The sequence below is a fragment of the Channa argus genome, chromosome 23, assembly GCF_033026475.1.
Source record: "Channa argus isolate prfri chromosome 23, Channa argus male v1.0, whole genome shotgun sequence".
In the NCBI taxonomy this organism is placed as follows: domain Eukaryota; kingdom Metazoa; phylum Chordata; class Actinopteri; order Anabantiformes; family Channidae; genus Channa; species Channa argus.
Window position 1 is genome coordinate 3571227 of NC_090219.1, and position 26851 is coordinate 3598077.

Below are 26851 nucleotides of genomic sequence, written 5' to 3' on the forward strand. Positions count from 1 at the left end.
CTGTCTGTCTGTCCACAGGGAGTTCAGGGTCCCCTCAGAAGACGCTGACTCTGTAAACAACTCTGAAACACAAACAACAGCCCAGCAGAGTTGAACGACCATGTGAAATCAGACATGTCTGTTCCTGAAGGAAAAAAAACATGAATGTCTGGAGAGGTTACAAGGTTTAGATCCCTACTTGTGAAACCTTATCATAGAGATTTACAGCAGCTTAGCTGGTCCTCAAACATAACTCACAGACAGCAATTCAAATCTTACCAACAACCCAGCCCTTTAACAAAGCAGCCATTTCCAAAAGAATAATAAAACAGACATCAGATGAAAGGAGGAACCTGGAGGAAGTTCAATACAATTAAAATCTCAGGACATTAACAGGCAACATCAGTCTCTGCCCCACTATACTGTAACTCTGACCACTCTTTAATCTAACTAACAGTGAAAGGAGACCTGAACTCCAACCAGGAAAATCCAAAGATGAAAATTACATTCCATCAAACCGTACAGTCACACAGAAAAGCCAAGTATGGCCTAAAGAAACGACAAACTCAAACCTGTCACAGTCCTGTCCCTGTGTTTAAGTTATCTAGCTTTAGTTCATGTTTTGGCTTTTATTTTACTGATCCTCCTGTGTCTCTTCCTGTGAGTCTGTTTGGTGTCTTTACCTTCCTCGTTTTGTCCTGATTTGCTTCACCTTGTTCCCCTTATTTCTTGTGTTAGTGGTTTGGTTCTCCTTTGTTTGATTTGCATTAGTTTATTGGTTTTTTATTTACTTTACCTTGTTCCCTGTATTAGTTGCCCCTGTTAATTTCCCTTTCCCTCTAGTTTAGTTTGTTTAGGTTTTATTCCCATCTGTCTATTCCTGTTTAGTTCATTTGTCCCTATTAGTTTACCCTCGTGTGTTTGAACTAGTTACAGTCTTGTCTGGTCCCTGGGTTTTCCTTACGTTGTATTAGTCTTGTATGTGTGCACCTCGTTGTTGGTATAGCTGTACTGTCTGTCGTTCTCCCTTTTCATGTATAGTCTGTCATTTTATTGTCTTTAGTTCTGTAAAGTTTATTACCCTCGTGTTGAAGTGATTTTCAGTTGTGTTAAACCCACCTGTTTCTTTATTAATAAATACCCTTTTCTTTATACCTCCTCTTGCCGTCTCCTTACTTGGGTCCTTGTAAATTACTTATACAAACTGTAACAAAACCTGGACAATTCTGTCAAATGAGACAAAGGCTGATAACACTAGACATTGACAACAGAATATTAAATGGAACAAACTTCTTCCACCCCTGAAAACAGCTGCGTTGAAAAACTACTGCATGATCATTATTATTATTACACTCTAGACAAAATGCATCTATCACATAATAAATGTAGTTCATTAAATAATATGTCAAGACTGGAATTCTATCTGCACATGTGCAATATGGACACATGACTGATCAGAAGGATTAATGCAGAGATACAGTAGCTTTGACTCTTTCAATTAGTGCAGTAAAGCTCAGGCCCACAGTTCGCTCCCTGACTGGGAGTAAGTATCCGGGATCACCCACACACGCTCAAACCCTCCTTAAATCCCTTCCTTATTAAGAGTTGTTGACACTACCTCTAAAACAGAGTTGTGCACATAAACACAAAATGCGTATGTTTTGAGTGCATGTCCTGCTGTGACCTCTCAGAACGTTATCATCACAATACTTGACTCCTCCTATTCCCCTTTGTTTTACTGCTAAATCGCTTGTTTGGTGCTTGAAGGGGGGACACAGACCACCAAAAATAGCCAAAGACAGACAGTCCCAGGTGAGACCCAAAACTCACAGCAATTGTTAGCCAGTCATCAGGTGGAAAGGGTTATGGATTGGCAGTCAACAACTGAATAACAGTGGGAAATGATTCACAGTGTAAAAACTATGAACTCTGACGACGGGCACATCTGTTTACTCTATTTAAACAAGGTTGCAAACAACTCTATTTATGATTTGTCAGGTACTTATCTTCTAAGCAGGTCAATTTTATTTCACAGTACTGTAAATACTGACAGAAGTCCTTCAAACTAAATGTTCAGGAGGATTTTAAAGATGTTTTTAGTTAATTTGGGAAAAATGCTCGATGCGTAAAAGCTCAGGCAGACATGGTCTAATAGAGAGCAATAATTCAGATCCTAAAACTCCCAGTCCCTGCTGAGTTTAAGTACTGATTTAATGCCCATTGTATTAAAACAGTACTGAGTCAATACATATTCATCTGTGTATGTCTGGTTCTCAGGTTTTCTTTATTTAGTTTTATTTAGAGTTGCTGTCACCTAGTAAACTATATCTGTGTCAGTGACGTGCACTACTTTTGTTCCAGCACACACACACACCCACTCACACACACATCCTTTGTTAACCACTCAAATAGGTGCTAAAAGATGTTGTATGACTGCCAGGAGCTGGTGCGGTGGGAAATAATAATTTTGTAGTCAACAATGACAAACACATAGCAGTTTTTAAATTCTCTACATGCTGGTATTGGTATGCATCTGTATTCTGAAATATCAGTAGAGCCACTACATCAATCCTCAATCTTAAACAATAACATTGAGAAGACAAAAACAGACAGTAGACGTACGTAAAGGTTTTCATTTAAAGTCAAACAAATGTCTAAAATAATGACCATAATAGATGCCCATGAATTTGCAAATGATCAGCAAATCAGTGTATTGTGAACCGAGGATGATTTATTCAGGAAGACCTAATATGGAGACTAATCTTGGGCCCATGGTGTGGAGTTGGACCTAGGGAACCAACTGAAGTTTCCACAGCACATTACAGGGACAGCCGGACCTGACACCGGACTGTTCTGAACAAGAAGTCATTTTAAAACTCATTGTCCCCTGCATAGACTGTTCAGAGGAAGCACTTGAGCATAAAAAAGCGAAATTATCTATAAGTAGTAGAGGAAAGTAGGAGGCATGATTCTCCAACATGGCTACATTCAGTTTTTCCCCTCAAAAGTGCCAAACAATATTATTTTTACTATAAATGGAGATTTTAAGTGATCAGTGGAGGCTGTTTTACCATTAATGGACATCTCAAATAATTGGTAGAGCATTCAAAATTATTCCCAAATTATCTACTTTTATGGAGGGTATCCAATACATGAAACAATTATCTTTGAAAACCAGAAACATGAGACATGCCAAGAGCAATGTTTCTTCTTTTGGAAATGAGCACCTAGGTCTGCTGTTCCTACAATTTGGATCGTGCTGTACTAAAAGGTAGAGAAATCCTTTAAGGGGTTAAGATAATGACCAATCATTGATCAGAGCTGGCTGTGTGGAGTGTAGTACAGTGCAGGATGACCAGCTGTGGTTTGTTTCTCATATAAAGTGAAGAAAAATGCATCAAATCCTGGATAAAACAGTGAGCATTAGTGTTACCACACTCAAACAATAACACCAAATTTCCTGAAATCTATTTCTTTGTGGTAGGTTATTGTGTTTCTCTTCCCAGAGTTGTATAACATACCCAATAAAAGTCTCTTAGATACCTTTCTCCTAAATGTTCTCTCTCTCTCTCTGTCCCTCATACAAAAACACACGTGATTGTCTCACACAAACATGTGCAAACATTATTTTCTTAATTCTGTATCAGCTTTAGACTTAATAAATCAGAACATTATTAAACACACACACACACACTTCTGATGTGAACCAGTAAATCTGTGTCTGAAAGTCTTTGTTCCACTTGATTTTGATGATACATTAAGCACTAAAACATTCATTACTGTGTGTGTGTGTATGCATTATGCAGTATGCATTATTGCATGGCCTTATGGGTGGTTTTATGAGTCTTCATATGAGTCCTCAGGGACCACTTCTGCATTTTAAAAAGGCTGTAATGTATTGTTTCGTTAGAACCTCAATTAGGAGAAGCCTTGAACTGTCTGATCATGACGCAGTTGCCTTCACTGACAAGTTATATACATTGGAAAAATGACAAAAGTGAAATGTAGTTCATCACTTTTTGTCATTTTGCCAAAAATGCCAGTATTTCCTTCAGATTCATTGCTATGATTTTGTGTATGATTTTGAGCTTATTTAGAGAATATTTTTTAATTGGTTTAGTTTAAAGTACAAACAATGAAGTCCACTAAAATGAAAAATGTAAAATGATTTCATAAGATCATCTAAATCCCACTCGTTGATATTTCAATGAATCATCAAAATGATGCTGGAAAAAGAAACCGTTAGGTCGGCTTTGTGTTGACTTCTCATGTTTCCGAGAGAAAGTTTCCTGTTGCTCACTTGAACCTACCTCTAATTGGATATGTGTGCAAACATTCTTCATCACATAAAAAAAGCATACAGAGGTGCACCAAAATATTTACCCCTGATAGTTATATTACACCATGGGATCATTAATGTTGATGGCTCCCCCTATTGACAACAAAACTCCCACTGATACTTTTAACCACTATACCATGTAAAAATCCAGCCTTGGAACAGAACATTTCTCCACCGTCTGTCATAAGAAAAACTGTGTAAATACCAGAATCGTGCAGAAACAGAAAATGTTATGCTGTGATTTCACCTCTCCGTTAAGGATAGTAGTTGAACAGTTCAGAAAAACCCATTTAAAAAAAAAACATATTTTTACTGTTTTGATTTAGTAATTAAATCTAACTTGACTTTAATCTAAGTGGCGTTCAGACTGACTGACATCTAAAGGCACAGTTCCTGACACTAAGATCTCTTAATCAGTATTTCCCATGTAAAACAACACACCACAAAGTAAATAGTCTATATACTGCACTAAAATAGCACAGAGTTTTCTATATGACTGTGTATGTTTTTCAGCAGAATGACTAGGTCTTACAGTAATTGACTCACTTTCCCAAAAAACATGATATGTTTGATAAGACTGACAATGAAGACGCATCTCATTTTGACTCATCACTGTCCCTTCGTGCGCTATGATTTAATCCCTCACTTTTCCCTATGTGCATGCCAGAGAGACAGGAAATTGCACTGTGGTCCCTGTGGCAACACTCTCGCCAATGGAAGCTGGACAAGTATTAGCAGTGATCTCTGGAGATGATGAATAAACTATAAAAAGTAGAAATAACTATGTTCTCATATTGACACACTTTTGTCATAATAATTCACTGACTTGCTAAAAATGTTCAAATTTACCATGGATTGGCAGCGGCAGAGACTGATACCCTGGGGATCTAAACTAATTTAGTGATGTTATGAGGAAATGCTGGGTAGTCAAGAGATGATTAATGGAACAACTAGAAGAAAAACACTCTTCTGCAACAACATTTCTGTCATCTTTGCTTTTTTTCTTGCATATTTCTTAAAAATATTTTTGTTTTTATAAGGTAAGTTCTATTTTTCACTACTGCCAGTACACAACACACAGTACAGTACAGCCTATGGCGTCAGCAGTTATTAGACTAAAGAAAGTAAAAGATTTAATGTAGTTTAAAGATTTTTTTTTTTATGAAGCATAATAAAACATATAGTGCTTTAATTCCTCTCAGTTCCTGCACATTTTTGGTTTATAGCCTAAAACATCAAAAATTTACTATATTTTGATATATACCAAGGCATTTTAACACTCTTGCTTCCCACCACAAGTCGAAAACATTGTAATCACAGGGTCCAGAGTATTATATACAGTTGACCACACAGCTCTGATGTAGCCTTATTATCCCACATGACCACTTTAAGTCCTCTTTTAGTCATTCCAAGAGTTTTCTGCCCCTAAAATACAAATCCATGCTCATTATTCTAACAATAAAAGTAACACATATGTATGCATTTTTGCTCTGATCTCTCTCCCTCATTCAGAATGGAAACTGACAGCACACACAGTCACTTCCTAACTCCCAAAACAACTCCATATTTCTGTAACTTGGCTACTGAATGGCTCTGATCATTTGTATATGTTATACACTGACACACTGACTTTTAAATAATAGTATTTTCAGACAGAGTGAATCCTCGTGGCTCTGTCAGGTTGCTGCCTACCTACCATCGTCAAATCCTGTTATTATGCCACCAAGCCTCTCTGACTGCATATATGCGAGCCTAGTGATCAAGCCAGATTCCTTCCCCACATGTCTGCATATGTTGTGACTCGTTCTTGGGTTTGATTCTAACTCACGGATAAATGCTGCATCATAGAAACCGGCCATTGTAGTTGGTGTTATGCAATGTGAAACTACTTTGAGGAACCAAGAGTGGTTGGTTAAAAAAACTGCCCTAATCTGCTTTTACTCGGCATGATGTTTGGTACATGACATGGACATTTTTTATGACAATGATGATGGAGTATAAAACATATACATAATGTTTAGAAATAAGGTAAAATCTTTTGGTTACTGATGAATGTGAGTAATTACAAAAAAACATTAATAACCTTACTAATATTTTGAAAACTGGTGTTTGTGTTAGAAACATCAAACTACTCGTACAAGTAGTTGAGATATCACCGAAGGGAACTTTGCTGTAAGATTTTACACCTTAGTAGTTGTATAAGCACCTTAGTAGTTTTATGGATAATGAAACCTTACCTCCTGTTGCCATCCGGGGAAGATTGTGAAATTGGCTCGTTCAGGTTTAATTTGTCATCATTAATCAACTCTCTGAAGCTACACAGATCATTGCCACAGTTCTCTGGGTAACTGTAGCGCCATGACCAAACACCATTATCTCGTGTGTTTTTCTTCTCTCAGCTCCTCTGGCTGGAGGCAGTTTGCCACAAATATCTGCCAGACGCGCAAAAGCAAAGCGACAGCAGTTATTTTACTTTCTCGAGCCAACACTGGCACTGCCATTCATTACATAGTTGACACACGAGTTGAGATCTGAAAAGCCTTTAAGCCCAAAATGTCATATCAAATCCATTTTACCGTTTTACATAAGATATCTGATGCAGCATCTCAGGTTTTAATCCTTTTCTAATTAACAGCTACTCTGGAAAAACCCAAACAGCTTTTCTATAATGAAATCCAGCCATCAACAATGTAGGAACATGGAGAATTGCTTTACCTTGGCTTTTAACCGTGTTTTCTACTTTGCTCATAACACCTTTGACACTGATTGGAACTGAACAGCACATAGTAAACTCAACACTGACTTCATGAAAGAGAAATCTATCGCAATTCAGAAATGATTTACTATTTTAGGGCTGCTTTCATGCTGATGCTAACACAAGTACCAATTTCTAAAAAAGTTCTAGAAAATTGTTTTCAGAAAACATTTAACAAAAATTCTTATCAATCCAAACATTATAATATAAATTAATATGTTTTTTAACATACTTGCCTTTCCCAAGAGTATTTTCTAATATTTAAAGCTCATTACTCATCAGTCATCGGTCCAAGCCCGGTAGAAATTGGGGAGGGTTGCGTCAGGAAGGGCATCCGGCCTAAAAACTGCCAAATCAACATGTGGACAATGATCCTCTGTGGCGACCCTGAACTTATGGGATAAGCCGAAAGGACAAAAAAAACAAAAAAAAACTCATCAGTTATCAAGTCTCCCTGTGCAACATTTCCATGAAATTTCCTGTTTTCTTTTTTAATCTCTCAAAAGACAAACTCTTTGGTACTCTTTAGTGATTTAGTCTGTGCTGTCATACATTAAATATAATATTTTTAGTTTAGTTTATTAATTTGGACGAAAAAAGCGGAAGAAAAACACAAAGCCATTTTGAATGGAGAGCCCAAGTAACCACATGGACCCTCCCAAACTTTTAAACAAAATTCAAACATGACAAAACATTTACCAGTTAAGACAAAACAAAACAAATGACAATCTACACTTTAATAGGAATCATAGTCTAAAGCCTTCACAGACAAAAAATAAATAAATGAATAAGAAAACAATACAGATAATATCATAAAAACATCTTCTGTTGCTCTTCCTGAGGTTTCTAATATTATTTCTGCCAAATAAAGGTTTTTGGGGAAGTGTCGTCCTCATCCAATTCAATAAGTCTCTAAAGCTCCAAGAATTTCACACCTTTAACTAAAACAATCACATCATCCTATAGGAAATGTTTCAGCAGGTTTCAGCTGAGATCATGTGGGTCACATTTCATAAATCATTAAGATATGAGATGCTCTCCACAGGCTTTGCAATATTTTCAGTCAAATATCCATAAAACTACTCTCATACAAGCTGAAATGACTACAGCTCCACAGTAATGCAAAAAATAATTCTTGCTAGAAGAAAACACACTGGAGTTTCTCATGAATGTGTCGAGCATGACTTAAATTAGCTGACAACAAATTTTCTTTATAGTCTGCACAAATTTTTGTGGTAGTTTCTTCTAATGTGATAAGATATAATAATATATCACTATGTATAAAAAGCCTATACGGTATGTGAATAAAATAATTAATCTGAATAGACATTTAACAATAACTGCATCATCATCCTATAAAAGAGCTGAAAACAATTCAAGCTTTAGAGTTAAAGTACTGTTTGAAAACATATTTGAATCATGTGTAATTAGAATCATTAATTCATTAATAGACTAGTTTATGTCTTTGACTGAAAACTTCACAATGTGGCATGTCATAAGGTCATTTCTTTCCTAATGCATCTTCTAAGAAGACCTGTTTTACTTTAAGGGGGCCTGGCAGGGACATGGAAAAAAAAAAAAAAAAGGTTTGTGGTGTAGAAAAAGTCAACACCATATTTGTGGATTTCATGCAAGACCAACAGCCAGAAAAGAAAAAGGCTGAAAAAGGAACAGAATGTTTTTCTTGGTAAAAGATGGCCAATTATACAGTTCAATATTAGTACAATTAAATATCTTTGATGGTAAGAATTAGTAAACTAGTGAAAATTCATTGGTTAAATACCATGTTGACATTTTTACTTAACACATTTCTTGTTATGTTTTACGTTGCTGTTAACATACAGTATGCAAAAATAACATTTAACTACTGTTTCCTCTGTTTTCATGATTAACATCCTTCTGAACTCTTATTTCGTAACTAGTTTGGTAGTCTGACTTATGCCAATTCATAATGACCAAGACATCGTATGATAAAGACTCATGCCAAATCAACGTGCAGAACATATTCCACTGTGGTGACCTCTGAAAGGACAAGCCAAAAGCCATTGCTCATTGGATTTTGATTGGTAAATTGGCAACAACAAATGGTGGCAATCAGTAAGACTGTGGTCAAAGACTATTCTTGATGAAAGCATGCAGAGGTCAAAAGGTTGCATATATTCACCAGTTTAAAGCACCTTAGGGGATGCTGACCAGGAAAGTGAGAGCGTAAACATGGATTTCTATTAATATTTTGGTAGAATGTGTCCAAGACCATTTATAACAAACCAAAGCCAAAGATTCACCAGAGATTTCAAGGAAGGGTAGAAGGTTGTTGTAAATAATTTAACACAGTAATCAAGAGAAGTCGCTAATGGCCATTTTAAATCAACCTACAACCATTTGCTATTAGCTTTCCTGACAACTGTCAGTATTGTCTTCTTGGATAAAAAAAGTACGGATGCAATTTTCTGCTGCTGCTGGAAAAAATATAATATACATGGTGTAAATATAAATCTAATTGTTTTTAAAAGATTTTTGGCCTTTATAGCTTAGCAGTTTTAATCTCAACTAATCATACAAACTAATCATATTTAAGTGTATTTAGCATTATGCTTAGAATTGTAAATATGGACTAGATAGGAATATACAGTAACTGTAATTTACTTCCAGTATGTGTATGTATCTTAACAATTTATGAATTTCTGCTCCTGTATTAACCCACATTCATACAATATAAAAAAAAAAAAAAAAACCACCGTCTTAAAACTGGCAGTCCTTAGGTGAAAAGCACTGTCTGTCAATTCAATTACAACACAGACAATGCCAGTAATTGGACTAAAAGAAAAACAGCCCAATCCAGTATCAAAGTCCCTTCGGAACATTGCAAAGGATGGATGTTCCCATTTAACAATTCAAACGAGGTCCCACAAACCACATCTTAAGTCCTAATAACAACAAACAATTCCAACTCGGCAGCCTTTGTTCCACATTTCAACTGCTGGGAAAGCTTACACAGGCATCCCATGATACTGCCATTATTTGACAGGAATGATGGGAAAAATAACATTACAATCATCTCCAAAACATTTTCAGGATATCCATGGATACCCTTCACCTAAAGTCACAGTAATTTCCACAAGACCCGTGATTTCAAAAGAGTGTAGACAGATGGCAACAGTTAAAACTTGAGAATGCTATCGTTTATAAGGTTCCTGCTGCATAAGAGCAGTTGTGATCATTTCACAGACTGAAATGTTGGCAAGGCATACTTCCACAAGAGGCCTTTGACTTTACTGAGGAAAAAAATAGACTTCTAGGACACAGAGGCTGAAATAGTCCCACTTGCATAATGCAGAAGAAATCATGCAGAAGAAGTTCAACTAGGAGTAGCCACTGGCCATGGTTGTGAGCATAAGAAACTGCAAGAAGTACAAGCTAGCAAGTTGTTTTCAAATCACTTAAAGTGTGAGTGATGGTGTTAATATCCTTTACGTGTAAAATACTGTATTTAAAAGTTAAATGCAAGAACATTTATCTCCAAAATGTAGTGAAGCAGATGAATGAAGTACTATGCTCAAATAAAACACTGTAGGAGAGTAGAGTATTTGTGAACATAGTTGCATCTACAACTTATGTGCTTTTGGTGATGTTACTTTAGTGCCTATTTGCACGAACCATCTCATGTTATCTGTAAACACTTCTGAGAGAACACATACCCACTTACTGAAGGTGTATAAAATCTGAAGATCAATACATTATCAGGTTTAATCAGTAGTTTCATAACATTTTCCCTCCTATCATCATTGTGTTACAGTTCAGAGTGAGTATTTAGATTAGTGTCAGGAGGAGGAGGAGAGCTAGACGAAGATTCTGATGTTTCTTCAACCACCACACCATCCTCCACAATCGCATCCTCCTCATTCATTTCTTCTTCTGCAGGAGTTTGTTGCTTTGCAGAACCCAGTTCCTGCAGGTCTATGATTTCAAGGAAGTCATAGAAGTCAACAGCAGGAGGCCAGCTGTCTTTGCCCAACATCCCTACAGAAAAAGACCAACACAATATACAGTAAGTTCAGTTCTTGCAGATGCTATTGTGTTAGAGGCCAGACTCAAACACACATAATTATAAAAAATGCTTTTAGAAATTACTGCAAATTTAAAGAAAAATTTAAATAAAATCATAATTTTAATTTTTAAGACCTGTAATTTAGTACTTTGTAGAAATCCCTATGACTGGAAACATATCAAGCAAGTGGACAAAATAAAAATAAAAAGAATCTTACAGGCTACTGTTACTAAATGAAAAGAAAAAAAACTGTCATGGAAATATACTCTCTGGAAAAAAAACTGGAGGCTTGAAGCCACTTTCCATCTCACAAAGGTTTGCAGGTCCTTGTGGTGTCTCCAGAAAATTAAAGGAATGTGATGGATGACAATAACAGATGACAATCCCTTCTGTTCAAATAGACTGAGAAAAGTCATAGCGATATCAGCCTCTTATCTTGACGCTCACCTAAAGAAACTAGAGAGTTCAAAGGTTCAGGGTTAACGGCTCCAGAGAGTTGTGGTTGAAAGGCTGATGTTATCCTAACCGTCATTACATGTGTAGCTGTTTTAAGGGCCAAATGCTTTCTGCAGAGGTAACATGCTTTTATTTTTGATACTTGTACATTTTACATTAGTATTTAGTAGTTAGAATTTAGACACTAAGCAGAACTGAAATTATAAGTTTTACAAAGCTGAAATCTTACATGTGTTTAACGTGTGAAAATTCTAAATATAACTTTTTTCATATGTACAATACTCCTTTAAATTGTCAATGAAATCTGCCTATACTAAAAACACTATAAATAAATACACATAAAAATACTAAATACATGTCATTACCTATGAATCATTGAATGATATAAATTACATAATTTAAAGACAGGGAAGAAAGTAAGAAGATTTTTGTAGCGAAGCTTTTCTGAGGAGTTAGGAGAAGTACTTAGGAGTTTTCTGACCTTCTGGTGAATGGTTGGCAGTTGCATTTAATAATCATCAGCACAACAGAAAAAGAGAAAAAGAAATTAGCGTTTAAAAGGATTCAGAATGGAAAGTGACCACACACTAATGAACCAATTTTCAATAAACAGCAAAAGCAGAAGTAAAAAACAGATAAAGCAAACTAAGGCACACAAGAGGTACAATACTCACAATGACAAGTGTTTGCAGGAGCAAAAAAACATGCAGTGACCTTTATTCAAAGCCTTCTAATTCAGGAAGTGACACATGCCCTACTTGACTACTATTTTTCATTTATATCAAGGGGACACAAATCTTGCCTCATCAATGCATATTTTGTCTTGTCCAAGTTAATAAAACCATGTCCATCACAAGCATTTATCTATTTTTCTACTTTAAACAGTACAAACAAGTAAAATTAAAAAGGGGTAATCAAATAGGGAAGATATTATTTTAAAACCTAAAATAAAGAAAAAAATAAAGGAAATGCTTTGATGATTTGTGACCCCCAGACGTTTCTGTAGAACACAAATGTGGTAATAGATAAAACTTTTAAAACAGTACTGTACATATTTAACCCTAAAGCACTTAGACATTAGCATTAGAAGTAAACAAGAACAACCCCCGGTTTCTGTTTAGCACTGAGCCTAGTTTCCCTTTACTCTGAGCAGCAATGACTTCATGACCTTCTGTATGAATAAAACTGTAGCTATTATAGAAATAATTCACCAGATCCTCCCCCCAAATATTACAGATAGATCTTCATGCTAGAATCATCAGAGAGGCCCAAATCCCTCTTAGACTGCTTTTTACCCCAAGATCTCTCTGAGCTAACTTCAATTATTACCTCATCTAAACCAACAACCTGTCTGCTAGACCCTATTCCAACTAAACTGCTCTAGGAAGCTTTACCCTTAATAGATACGTTCGTAATAAAAACCATTAATCTATCTTTAGAAACAGACTATGTACCACAGGCCTATGAGATAGCTGTAATTAAACCACTATTTAAAAAGCCCTGTCTTGACCCAGGTGTTTTAGCCAATTACAGACCAATATCTAATCTCCCCTTTATTTCTAAAATAATTGAAAAAGTAGTTGCAAACAAATATGTGACCACCTTTACAGGAATAATTTGTATGAAGACTTTCAGTCAGGATTTAGAGTTCATCATAGTACAGAAACAGCACTAGTAAAAGTCACCAACGATCTTCTCATGGCATCAGATAATGGACTAGTTTCTATACTTGTTCTATTAGATCTTAGTGCTGCATTTGAAAAAATGTTTAATATATTGTCATTCACATCTTGATCCAGCCATTTGCCCAATGTCTTTTGTATTAAAAAGAAATAGTTGGATGAAATAATATTTGTTATATGCTGTTGTGACAGCAGTGAAAGTCAACAGTACTTATATGACACATTGTTTTATTTTTCAGTTTGAAATGTCCTATAGTCTAGTGCATTGTCTTACAATATTCAAAGTTTTCTATAAAATTCATTCTTTAATTTTCATAATTACACTCGACATTTCCTAATTCAGCATAATTTAATTTAGCATTTAGCATAATCTAGCACCACTTCCTCCATACCTGCTGGTGGCTCATCCCCATCCTCAATTTTCTGCAGCCACTGCAGGACAGATGTGGTCACTATAGGGGTGTTGGGAGGGTACTGATAGATTTCATCACCAGAAGGCAAATGTGTGAGAACCAGAGCAGGAAGTGGAGGCATAGAGCCCAGGTATGACCCCAAGACAGACATGCCAGCTGGAGTACGCCCCCTGGAACACAGAGCAACAAAATATATTTAGTATTAAATTGTGAAGTTAAAAACTATTTCTAAATATCGGGAGAATATAAAAAAAGAAACAATATAAGCAGATAATCAAGAGTGGTGTTTGGTCTGTACATACAGGTGGATCCAGCAGGCCAGGTATTGCTCCATGTTAAACCCTCCCATCTCTACAACTTGTCTCATCTCCTCCACTAGTGCCTGGTTCTGCCTCTGGCCAATCTCATCCTCCTCCTCTCCCACAAAGAGGAGCAGTAGAGGTTTACTTAGAGAGAGAAAGGACGGTAGGTTTTCCACCGTCAGCTCAGGCTGGAGATACAAGTGGGAGAAAAAGACGTTGACATTATTTCTTTGATTTTAAATATAAAATGGTTAGTGTACAATTAAACACAGCAGGAATCAGTTATAAGGAACAAAATAAGTATGGAGTTTTATTCAAACAACAACCAAAATAGAACAGAAGGTTTGTAGAATATTTGCTGTTGGCCTTTACAAGATTAGAACAAGTTCCAGTTTTGCTACGGTAAATACCTGGGAGGTATTTTTTTGAAATTTTCTTCAGCTGCTACATTTACCTGTGGTGGCATCATGCCAGGTGCTAATGATAACTGCAATTATTAATCTAAGGCAGCAAAATGTTTCCACCTAGTTTCCAACTCACTCTCTTTCTGAAGCTAAATCAAAGATGCTTTTGGGTTATTATATTACTATTGTAAGAATCCAACCTCTAACTGAGGCTTTTGCCCTTTAACTTTTCACCTTCATTGCACCAGAAACTGTGAGACAAATTTTCCCAAGCAAAGCAGTATAACACTTAAATGATGAGCTCAACTTTTTGACATACAAATTTAAATGCTGGATATATCGAGAAAACTCCATCTACACTATGGTGCTTTTTATCTGTGACATAATGAGTCGGACAGTGTTCATTTAGTCATTACACTTAATCCGACAAACAGTTCCTTCAGGCATAAACAAATGTACAACACAGCATGACAAATGCACACACAGTTGGGTTTACCACTAAACGGTGCAGAGCAGTGTTAATGTGTGTTAGTAGCTCTTCAGGAGAAGAGGACACAGGCAGTGTGGTGGGATGAGTGTGTGTCCTCCAAGACGGAAACACCAACACTACAGGGAGGTCAACTGTGCGGTCTGCAGCCCTTGACAAGCACACACAAACATAAAAACTAACAACCATGACACAGTATACATATACTTATCAAGCATGTTAAATGTAAATGTCATAAATATCAAAAATAGGGGTGAAAGTATCCATTTAAAAATGTATGTAGGACATTAGGTTCATAACTTAGTTAAAGACTTTCTAGTAACTTAACCTTGTGTAAGCAGGTGTCTTTCCTATATCTGGTGTCTTCCTCCCCCCCATATTTTTGGAAACATTATGTTCTGTCATTTCCAGCTAAAAACACTTGGGAGAAACCTGAGAAAATTCCAGCTTTAAAGTCAATCAGAGTACCTTTAAAAAGAATGAGTAGACTGAATTTAGAGCCGTTACCATTCTTCTGCCAGTTCATCTGTCAGCAGTCCAGTCAGCACTTCTCCTTTGAGTGACTTTGCTGCTTTAGTAAACACTGACAATCCTAGTGAGAAAGGGAAGCAATAAAACCTCAGCATTGCACTGCTGAAACTATTCTGAACACTTTATGTTTGGCACATTTTGTTTATACTCCAATACTTCAATGCTCCTAAAATATTCCCTTTTACTTCTGTAAAAAAGTGGGACAGAATCTAAATACTATTATTTAGAATCTTAAAAGTTTGTGTTTGTTTGTTTGTGTGGTTTCTCCATGATTTGGTTGAGGTGCTTATCCTTTTCTTTTCTACTTTTCCTGCAGAGAGCAGCTGTAATAAGGCAACACAATTTCCCTATGGGATCAATGAAGTTCTTTGAATCCTTGAATTCACAGTTGTTTTGGGAAATTACGGATGGTTTTATATAAATTAAACCACATGCTTGGGAGCCATTTACATCATCAGAAGGCACAAACTGGGCTTAGGGCTGTATATCATGGACTGGTAACAAAACTATAGAAAGCTAACACACACAAATTAATACATTGTTAGTTCTGATCTTGGTATGGCATCTGTGCCAACACACACACAATGACAGCCCCCTACCTGGGTCCGATTGTGTTTCAAACAGGCCCAGTACTCTGTCAGGCTTATAGCCTGCTAACTTAGGGTGAGACATGTCCTGAAGAAAAGATGTCACTTCCTCCTGGGTGAAAAGTAGCACAGGAGAAGCTGAGAGGCACCTGGTAAAGAACACCAAAGAAACATATAGACATCTGGTTAGATAAAAAACAAGCATTAAAACATCATAATCATACAGCCCATACAGTCATCTTATACACTATAGAAGGCTGATAAGCTTTACTTTAAGTACATACTGAGTGATAAATAAGTATTAGTGAGTCAACAAGACTTAAATTCAAACTAAGCATAAATTTAAAATAAATGAAAACACTACAGTGAAGTAGTGAAAACACTACAATGGTGGTTCTTTCCATAGCCTAAAAAGCCTCTGTCAGTCTTAGGTTTTTGGAGTTGATGGACATTAAAAGCTAATATGACTAGTCCAAAAGTATGGTTACAGCATCTTGGCCTGGCTGGTCTCATTCTGGTCTGATCCTCCTCAATTACAACATGATGAAATAAAAGCATGGATCCAAGTCTATCTATAATGATGGGGAAAATATTTGCTTGATTGCTTCTCCAGGATTATAGACACAGGACTTGCAATGGTTTACGTAGCTACAGAAAAATATATAATGGTTTCTCTGGGGTTACGATGAGGTTAGGCAGATGAATTCAATAGAAATGTCCTCTGACTGTCACTTGATCCACTTTATGTGTTTATGTTTACCTTTTTTTTTCTATTCTCACAAAGAGTTTTAAGTTTTTGGTGCAGTTGTACTGGTGCCCAAGCCAAATTTCTAAGTTGTAAAAGTTTAGCTTGTTTGTGCTTGATTTTCTTTATTATATGTAGATCTTTCAGACTTCGGTTTTTTTTTTTTTTGCATTTATGGTGATGATCGACCTCTAAAATCCTAGAATTCTTCAGTTTCTATGATTCAACTTGATATCTTGTTTCATTAGACCCTCCCTATCTAATAAACAACCTAGTTTTTGTAGCTTTCTCTTTGTAGTGTCCAGGGCCAATCAGAAATAATGCAGCTGAAAACACTATGACATCATCAGGGTTATCTCCCGCTCACAGGACTGGGCATTTAACTCCTGATTAAATGCACTCATGTCTTTGTGAATTCTAAGAAAACTTCTCACAGCACGATGAAGCGATGCAGTGCCTCGCTACCCAGCATGCCTCTGTAGTGCTGGGTGGACTCCCCAGGGCAGAGCACCAAGACAGTGGGGAAGACTGTGACTGGCTGAAATGGGATTGGGAGAGTTGTGCCTGCCTGAGCGGCACAGAAGTCGGTCCACTCTCCACAGTCAACCGCACCCATCTGGACGTCACCAATCTCGGAGTCTTGAGAGATTTATTCATCAGTAAAACATTAATGTAAGTGTAAGTTTTTTAATGTAAGTTTTTCCAATCACATGTTTTACCATCTTAAATATGAGCAAAGAGTTCCATAAAAACTTTATTACAAGGAAAATTTGTGTCAAAATTCATACTCACTCATACATATTTTTGATTCAGTGAGACTTATACTCCCTAACAATCCCATAACAATACAGTTCATGCTGTGTTGTTTTGTTTACCTTCAAGCCTCTGTGCAACTTCAATAAAGGAGCTGAGAAAAGCCATGGAAACAGCATCCCCTGTTGGTGAAAGCAGAAGCTACAATGAATCCCTCACAAAAATATTAGCTTTAATTAATAATTTACCTCCATTTTTAGAAGGACATGGACACTTTATACCTAAAGTGAAATGAGTTAAAAAATAAACAAAAAGTACATTTCCAATACAGACGATACTATCAAGTTACCCAGTAGGGCGAATGTCTTACATTTGAGATAAAAGAGCACCACTGTCAGTCTGCTTTGTGATATTGCAGTGTGGAAGTTATCAGAGGTTAGTTGGATAATTGAGTCCAAGTCAATTGTGTTGCCTCGATTTTCATAAACGGATGCTGCAATTTCATCATCCAGCTTGCCTGGAGACAGAAATTGAAACATAAATACATACAGATTAATCTGTTTTACTGTTATTCAATCAATTTTATCCTCACTTTACCGAAAAGAGAATCGTCCTCCTCATCTTCTAATCCATCTTCATAGTCCTCCCCTTTGTCGTCCACCTCCTCCTCTTTCTGGTGATTTGTAAAAAGCTCCAACACCTCATCAAGGTTGTTCAAGGTCAAATATTTCACCTCTAAACTCTTTGAGTACACAAACAGTACACATAGAAGTAAAGCACACATGGATAAAAGCAGCATGAATTTAGTTTGATTTCATAGTTTGGGAGCATCATACCTTCTCAGGCAGCCTGTATGCAACATTATATTCATTGGGGGTTTTCACCGTAGGACTCTGCCTGATAACACAAAAACAGACACGACAGGTAAAGCACCTGCAGAAATAAACTACTGAAAGCTATCACAATATAAAACACGAGGTGGATTTACTGTAAATGTACAGTATGTGTTTGCGCTAATGATTCTTCAAACAAAAACAAACTCAAAACTGCAGAGAAACATTATGCAAATTAGAATGTCTCCAGCTCCATGCTCATACACACAGATATCTGTACCTCTAACACACCTGTGCACGAGCAGCAGCAGTGCCAGGCCACGGAGCCTCCAGGCAAGAGTTGTGGCCGTGTCCAGGTCCAGGTGCTCAGTTGCGGGATGAGAAAACAAGAAGACCTGGGGGGTCTGCTGGTAGGGGAATTGGGGAGGTTGGACCATGGATGGGTCATCATATACCTCAGACTGAAAGTTTAGAGTCACAAACAATTAATTTACAAATAAACTGGTTGTATAACCTTTTGTTTTTTGGATTTTTTTCTAATGACAATACTGTAAAGACTGTTAAGATTATTATAATAAAGTATGAACAAGCTAAAATAATAATTATTACAGACATATGCAACCAATGGGGGCAGCAGTGGCTCAAATGGTAGAGTAGTTGCTACCAACTGTAAGGTTGGCAGTTAGCGTGCCAACTGCCCCTGAACCACCAAATTGCCTAACCCCAGCCACTGAGGTTGTGCAAGACAGCTCATATGTGACCGTTGGTCTCAAGGTAAAATATGGGAGGGTTGTATTAGGAAGTGAATCCGATGTAAAAACGTGGCAAATCAATGTGCTGACCATAATCTGTTGTAGTGACCACAGGCTTACAGGATTAGCCAAAGGATAAAAAAGAAAAAAAAAACATTAGAGAAATGAAACCATTGATAAGGGATCAAGTAGATACTGCTTCATTTTAGCTTCATTTAGACAAGTCAGTTTTCCTATTTACCACTAGTGGAGCCTCCATGAGCTTCAAGAAGGTGTGGAGGCTGAGGGTGGACAGGGGTTTCCTCATGGGGGTCAAAGGGCAGCGCTCAGAGGTCATCAGAGTCATGAGCGCACTGTGAACTCTGCAGTGGAGGAACCACACTCCAGATGAGTAAGATGATTCATTCACTCTGCAAGAAAAAATGGCAACAGTTAATATATGAAATTTGTTTTATCTGTTCCATTTTTATACACAAACCCCAACATCTTGGTTTTCAGCTAGTCCTTCTTTAAGATACCTTTGCCTAGTTGGACTGAACTAAAAAAATAATAAAACGCTGTAACCAGAGTATTAATGTGCTTCTGCAGATTTTTCACATGGGGCATTATTCAAATTCAAAAACATTTGTTGTAAACAAAAAGTCATGTTCATGCACAATTTAGTTCATGGCTGTTTAATGAGGAATTGGAGGATAAGCAGGGAGAGCACCCAGACTTGCAGATTAACCAAAATATCCTCACCTCATTTAAGATACATTTGAGACAGATATTTGAGACAGTTTAAAGGAGGGTCAACAATGACCCACATGGCCTTAAAGTTATACAAAATGGAAGGGCAGCATATAGGTGCAGTAAATATGTGCTGAAGTTAGGGCTTATGACTCACATCAGAGAAAGAAACAGGAAAAGAACCTACCCTAATTGTTTAAGGACTGGTCCTCCTGTTATGAGGATGAACTGGTATTTGGATCCATACACATACGCTGTCTCCATCATCGATCTGTGCTCTTTAGTAATAGAATCAGGAGAAATGGTTCAGTTCAGGGAGTAAGACAGACAACCTGTGTCTCCATCAATACGATCAAATCCTTGAGCCAAAAAAGATAGAAATCAGCCATAATCTCAATTACTGACATTTTCTCCAACTATGACATGTTACAAGAGTTTTTTTTATCATTTGCTGCCTCTTTACTATACATCCACTCTCCCCCCTAATCATACCTTCTGTCCCCAGACTGGGGACATAACCGAGAACAATATCCTTCTTCCCTCTGGCTGCCTTTTCCATGGCCAAGAGGTCAGTGTCCGTGTGGACATACTTGACCTCGTCACGCAAAATGGCACTGGAAGAGACAAATGCTCTTTTTTTTTACCCAACTGTCAAGTACATTAAAAAGAATTACACTGGTGTCAGTATTCACATGGAGTCAGCCTGAGGTGACAAAAAATAAGTTATAAAAATTAAAGATCAAACACCTTTGCTGGGTTATAACTCAGGGAGTGTTGCTTACTCACAACAGGACTTCAGATACTATGGAGTTGACGTCAAACACAGTGTCCAAATCCAAGCCCAAGAGCTCCTTACCACCCCTGACACAAAGACATGAGTAGATTTAGGGGGTTTTGGCAAAGAAATGGCATCACAATATTCTAAATAGTTTATCAAACTAATGCAACCTAAAATAAGGGTATGCAAAATCCTAATTCACGAAGGTGGTAAAGACCAGTGTTTGTTAAGCTGTTTGTTTAAAGGGATTTATTTCCACCCCACCAGGTGTGGTCCACCCAACCACCAAGGGCCCGCTTGGCGCCAGTCCCGGGCCTGGATAAAAAAAATGGAAGGGTGGCTGCAGGAAGGGAATCCTGTGTAAGAACTCCTGCCAAATCAACGTGCAGAACAAGTTTCGCTGTGGTGACCTCTGAAGGGACAAGCCAAAAGCCGTTGAAGTGAGACTGATCATTCTGCATGATTTTCTACTGTTGAATCAGCTTCTTCTCTTCTTTTCCTTTCGGCTGTTCCCTTTCAGGGGTCTCCACAGCGAATCATGTGCCTCCATCTAACTCTATCCTCTGCATCCTCTTCACTCACACCAACTAACTTCATGTCCTCTCTCACTACATCCATAAATCTCCTCTTTGGTCTTCCTCTAGACCTCCTGCCTGGCAACTCAAACCTCAGCATCCTTCTACCGATATATTCACAATGTCTTCTCTAAACATGTCCAAACCACCTCAATCTGGCCTCTCTGACTTTATCTCCTAAACATCTAACATGAGCTGTCCCTCTGATGTCCTCATTCCTGATCCTGTCCATCCTCGTCACTCCCAAAGAGAACCTCAACATCTTAAGCTCTGCTACCTCCAGCTCTGCCTCCTGTCTTTTCTTCGGTGCCACTGTCTCTAAGCCGAACAACATCGCTGGTCTCACCACCGTCTTGAACAACTTTCCTTTCATTTTTGCTGATACTCTTTTATCACACAACACACCTGACACTTTTCTCCACCCGTTCCAACCTGCCTGCACTCGCCTCTTCACCTCTTTTCCACACTCACCGTTGCTCTGAACCGTTGACCCTAAGTACTTAAAGTCCTGCACCTTCTTCACCTCTGCTCCCTGTAACCTCACCGTTCCACCTGGGTCCCTCTCATTGACACACATGTATTCTGTCTTGCTGCGGCTAAGCTTCATTCCTCTGTTTTCCAGAGCAGACCTCCACCTCTCTAGATTTTCCTCCACCTGCTCCCTGCTCTCACTACAAATTACAATGTCATCTGCAAACATCATAGTCCATGGAGATTCTTGTCTAACCTCATCTGTCAGTCTGTCCATCACCAGAGCAAACAAGAAGGGGCTCAGAGCCGATCCTTGATGCAGACCCACCTCCACTTTGAACTCCTCTGTCACACCTACAGCACACCTCACCACTGTCTTACAGCTCTCATACATGTCCTGCACCACTCTAACATACTTCTCTGCCGCTCCAGACGTCCTCATACAATACCACAGCTCCTCTCTCGGCACCCTGTCATACGCTTTTTCTAAATCTACGAAGACACAATGCAACTCCCTCTGACCCCCTCTGTACTTCTCCATCAGCATCCTCAAAGCAAATACTGTATCTGTTGTTCTCTTTCTAGGCATGAAACCATATTGCTGCTCACAAATGTTCACCTCTGCCCTTAGCCGAGCTTCAACTACTCTTTCCCACAACTTCATCGTGTGGATCATCAGCTTTATTCCTCTGTAGCTGCCACAGCTCTGCACATCTCCCTTGTTTTTAAAAATTGTTACCAGTACACTTCTCCTCCAGTCCTCTGGCATCCTCTCACTCTCCAAGATCTTGTTAAACAAACTTGTCAGAAACTCTACTGCCAACTCTCCTAGACACTTCCATACCTCCACAGGTATGTCATTAGGACCAACTGCCTTTCCACTCTTCATCATCTTCAACGTCCTCCTCACTTCACTCTTACTAATCTTTGATACTTCCTGCTCCACACCAGTCACCTCTTCTAGTCTTCGTTCCCTTTCATTTTCCTCGTTCATCAACTCTTCAAAGTTCTCCTTCCATCTTCCCATCACACTCCTGGCACCTGTCAATACATTTCCATCCTTATCTTTAATCACCCTAACCTGCTGCACATCCTTCCCATCTCTATCTCTTTGTCTGGCCAACCTGTACAAATCCACCTCTCCCTCTTTAGTGTCCAACCTAGCATACAAGACCTCATATGCTCTTTGTTTGGCCTTTGCCACCTCTACCTTCACCTTACGCTGTATCTCCCTGTACTCCTGTCTACTCTCTTCAGTCCTCTCAGTGTCCCACTTCTTCTTAGCTAACCTCTTTCTCTGTATACACTCCTGAACTTCCTCATTCCACCACCAAGACTCCTTGTCCGCTTTCCTGTTTCCAGATGACACACCGAGTACCCTCCTACCTGTCTCCCTGATCAAATTAGCTGTAGTAGTCCAGTCATCTGGAAGCACCTCCAAACCACCCAGTCTGTCTCAGCTCCTCCCTGAAAACTACACAACATTCTTCCTTTTTCAACTTCCACCACTTCATCCTCTGCTCTGCCTTAGTCCTCTTCATCTTCCTCACCACCAACATCATTTTACACACCACCATCCTGTGTTGTCTGGTTACACTCTACCCTACCAATGCTCTACAGTCACTGATCTATTTCAGATTACAGCGTCCACACAAGATGTAGTCCACCTGAGTGCTACTACCTCCGCTCTTGTACGTCACCCTATGTTCCTGCCTCTTCTGAAAGAAAGTGTTTACTACAGCCATTTCAATCCTCTTTGCCAAGTCAACCACCATCTGACCTTCTGCATTCCTGTCCTGAACACCAAAACTGCCCATAACAGTCTCATCACCTCTGTTCCCTTCAACTACATGCCCATTGAAATCTCCACCAATGACCACTCTCTCACCTCTGGGGATGCTCTGCATCACTTCATCTAACTCACTCCAGAATCTCTCCTTCTCTTCTAACTCACATCCTACCTGTGGGGCATAACCACTCACAACAGTGAACATCACCCCTTCAACTTCCAGCTTCAGACTCATCAACCTGTCTGATACTCTTTTCACCTCTAGAACATTCCTCAAAAAATCCTCTTTCAGTATAACTCCTACTCCATTTCTCTTCCTATCTGACCCATGGTAGGACAACTTGAACCCTGCTCCTAAGCTTCTAGCCTTGCTACAGTTCCACCTGGTCTCCTGGACACACAGTATATCCACCTTCCTTCTCTGCATCATGTCAATCAACTCTCTAGCCTTCCCTGTCATAGTACCAACATTCAAAGTCCCTACTGTCAGTCCTACATTCTTAGCTTTCCTCTTCTCTCTTTGCCTACGAACACACCTTCCTCCTCTTCTTCTTCGTCTTCGACCAACAGTAGTCCAATTTCCACCGGTACCCTGTAGGTCAACATCACCGGTGGCGGTCGTTGTTAACCCGGGCCCCGACCGATCCGGTATGGAAGCCTTTGTCACGATTCGCATGTTTGATTTGGCATGTGTTTTATGTCGGATGCCCTTCCTGCCACAACCCTCTGCATTTATCCAGACTTGGGACTGGCACAAGAAGACACTGGCTTGTGCCCCCTTGCGGTTGCATTTCTACTGTTGAATCAGCTATGGCTCATAATTAGGAAAACTCTATCAAACTTCTGTTTAGGTATCTCCGGCTTTTTCATTAATCTGATAACCAAAGTCTAAACAAAATCAGAGGTCGCTGGTATAAACTAGAGATTTTCCCATTATGAAACTGGATGGTCTGACAAGCTTATTTGACACACCGGTAATAGTGCCAATTTGCTAAAATGTAAAACAAATATAGGTTAAAAAAACAGGACTGAAGATAAATGACACCATGGCAATATATACTTCACATCCACAGTTATTGTTACATTGTAATACTGATGACCTCACATCTACACAACGTACCTGAACAAAAAAACTGTATGCAGTAGCCTTTCATCAGTGCAATATGTGTGAACGTGCTCTTCATTGCAGTTGACCTAAACAGAAAGTACATAATGAGGTACTGATGTGCCAAACATGTGTCCAAATAAATTTTAACAACATTTTAGCTTTAATATTAATATTCTTTCACAAGTGGAGCACAGAAGTGACTCTAGTTACCTTGCCAACAAGTATCCCATAATCCTTCAGAACTTCAGCAGACTTCGCCAACTCCACCAAAAATAGAGAGATGGTTGGAGAGACTGGAGAAGGAGACAAATACTGTTACAGCATCCTTCTTAAGTGAGATAAGAAGCTTTAATCCTGGGAATAAAAGTTTGTACCAATCAATCATTATTATCCCCTTTCAAACTAGTGTCTGTTCTCCTGTGGGAAAAACAACCCACATCCCACAACATCTCCGCTCGAAAACTGGTTACTAGAGCATTCACATCACAAGCAGACAATCTTCAACTTGACCCATTCAAAACTCAGAGATGCAAACCACAACCCAAAACCTTCAAACTCAAATTTGCTTTTCTCAGCTCAAGAAATCCATGCAACAACTGCTGCTAAGACTCTACATTTCATTAAATGTCAGTACTTAACAATTTGGTAACAATTGAAACTGCACCGTAAAAGACTTAAGCAACCACTCCACTCTTACATATCTGCACAAGTTTTATTATGGAAATATACTCAATAAAAGCAACTATGCAGTCACCTGAATACATAGGACATAAGAATCCATCACTTTACACAACCTACCTTTATACTCAAAATAGATAAACATTGTCTTCCCAGAATGTAAGTTTTCATAGAAGTCTGCCCCTGTGTAATCAATCAGGTCTGAAGTGTTGGCCTTCTCTGTGCATCCTCCTGACCTCATCCACAGCAGGAAAACCGTGATACACATCCACATGATGGAGAGCAGACAGTGCTGTGTACTCTGTGGGGGGAACGTGTTATCAGCCAAAAGACATAAATAGCAAACCACATGAGGCCTATGTTTTCTGTTCATAAAGTAGGCAAATATGATGAAAATTAAAACATTCAGGATGACAAAGGAATGGGAACTGTTGGCTAATATTTGTTTAATTTCTGTGTTGAAATAGGTTTATCTGCATGCTTACTAGTCACACAGTTATATTTCTACAGATATAGCAGCTGTGTCCCATAAGCTGTATTTCCAAAGCCCACATTGTAATTATCCTCGCTGTTGTTTCTAAAAGTGTCAGGGTTATTAAAGAAGTTCTATGCCTATTTCAAAAATGCATCCCAAAGGATCCAAAGTGGTAGCTCTAACATTCACATTATTTTACAATTCCACCACTGGGACATTCTTGTTGGCTTCTAACGTTAGAAATTACAGGATAGGGACACAATAGCTGTTAGCAAATAATATTAACGCTAAACAATAACTACAAACATGCTTATCAACAAAACGTTACCTGAGAAAGTCGAGGAAGACTTAAAATTCAATTTTTAGTTTTTCCAAGAGGCAAAAAACTTTAGCAACCACAGTTACAACCGTGGTAAACGAAGACTAAGACATTATTACACTAACTGTAAGCAGAACCTTGTCTTGCGCCTGTAAAATCCCGAAAAAAGTTCAAAAATGGCGCTTTGGGATTTCCTACAAGAGATGCTACTTGATTAGCTAACGTTATGCTTTCTTCTACTGTCTATTTAGGGACATTTGTCCAAAGCTTGTTAGCGTTAAAGCAGTAATTATAGTATATGCATGTCGACTGTGAGAGTTGTAGACCACAGACAAAATTAATCTGCAATGTTATTTTTCGCCAAGCTGCACAATGACATTAGAAAAAAATATTTCAAAACAATGATGCTCCATTTTTTAAGGAACTGTCAAGGTACTTGCGTTGTAATAGCACTTCCTGTTATAGTTTTAAAATAAACCTCAATTGACAGTTTAGCTGCCACCTACTGCTGCAAACTACTCGCTAGTTTTCCACACTAGCTAATACGTCGAACACAAATAAATGTCCGTCTAAAATTGATAAAGATAAAGAAACGGTTACTTAATTTATTTATTTTTTATTTTAAAGACCATTGTTACATGAACGCAAATATTTTATACTTTTATTGTGAAGGCAACTCCACTTCTCCACAAATGTTGTTGTCTCTTACTAACTTGAGGCAACTTTTTACAAGCTGTGATGCTTTTCGTATTGTATAAACTGCCCACGTGGTTCTTTTAGCCAATCCCATGAGATAACAGTTTGGACTTGATCAATTGCCCAATCACAAGCTTGCAGGGGGTGGGGATAATTCACAGCTGACA

At 38.3% G+C, this 26851-nt stretch overlaps 1 protein-coding gene across 5 annotated transcripts; it reads right to left on the bottom strand.

Annotated features, from left to right (window-relative positions):
* Positions 1-7670: 7670 nt before the first annotated feature.
* Positions 7671-26420, bottom strand: txndc16 (thioredoxin domain containing 16). 5 transcript variants are annotated; one of them, XM_067493621.1, is made up of 20 exons: positions 25998-26420; positions 25315-25495; positions 24727-24809; positions 24529-24602; positions 20582-20656; positions 20288-20409; positions 19983-20073; positions 19308-19476; positions 18606-18775; positions 18318-18378; positions 18079-18223; positions 17852-17998; positions 17604-17663; positions 17163-17367; positions 15996-16132; positions 15373-15457; positions 14875-15016; positions 13975-14162; positions 13652-13842; positions 7671-11093 (listed from the first exon to the last, which is right to left on the bottom strand). In XM_067493621.1, the coding sequence occupies exons 2-20, from the start codon at positions 25466-25468 to the stop codon at positions 10864-10866; spliced, it is 2529 nt and encodes an 842-aa protein (XP_067349722.1). In that variant the 5' UTR covers positions 25469-25495; positions 25998-26420; the 3' UTR covers positions 7671-10863. The 5 variants fall into 5 exon arrangements, 4 of the variants coding, with proteins under 4 accessions (XP_067349722.1, XP_067349724.1, XP_067349725.1 ...); XM_067493622.1 differs by having other exon boundaries at positions 10951-12061; XR_010912235.1 differs by having other exon boundaries at positions 10954-11093; positions 11433-13842.
* Between the last annotated feature and the right edge of the window lie 431 nt (positions 26421-26851).

Coding starts and splice junctions, on each gene's coding strand:
- txndc16 (XM_067493621.1), bottom strand. CDS start 25,468: ATGTGGATGTGTATCACGGTTTTCCTGCTGTGGATGAGGTCAGGAGGA. Junction 20,410..20,581: donor ATAGTATCTGAAGTCCTGTT/GTGAGTAAGCAA, acceptor TGTCTCTTCCAG/TGCCATTTTGCGTGACGAGG. Junction 18,379..18,605: donor CTGCTGCTGCTCGTGCACAG/GTGTGTTAGAGG, acceptor TTGTGTTATCAG/GCAGAGTCCTACGGTGAAAA.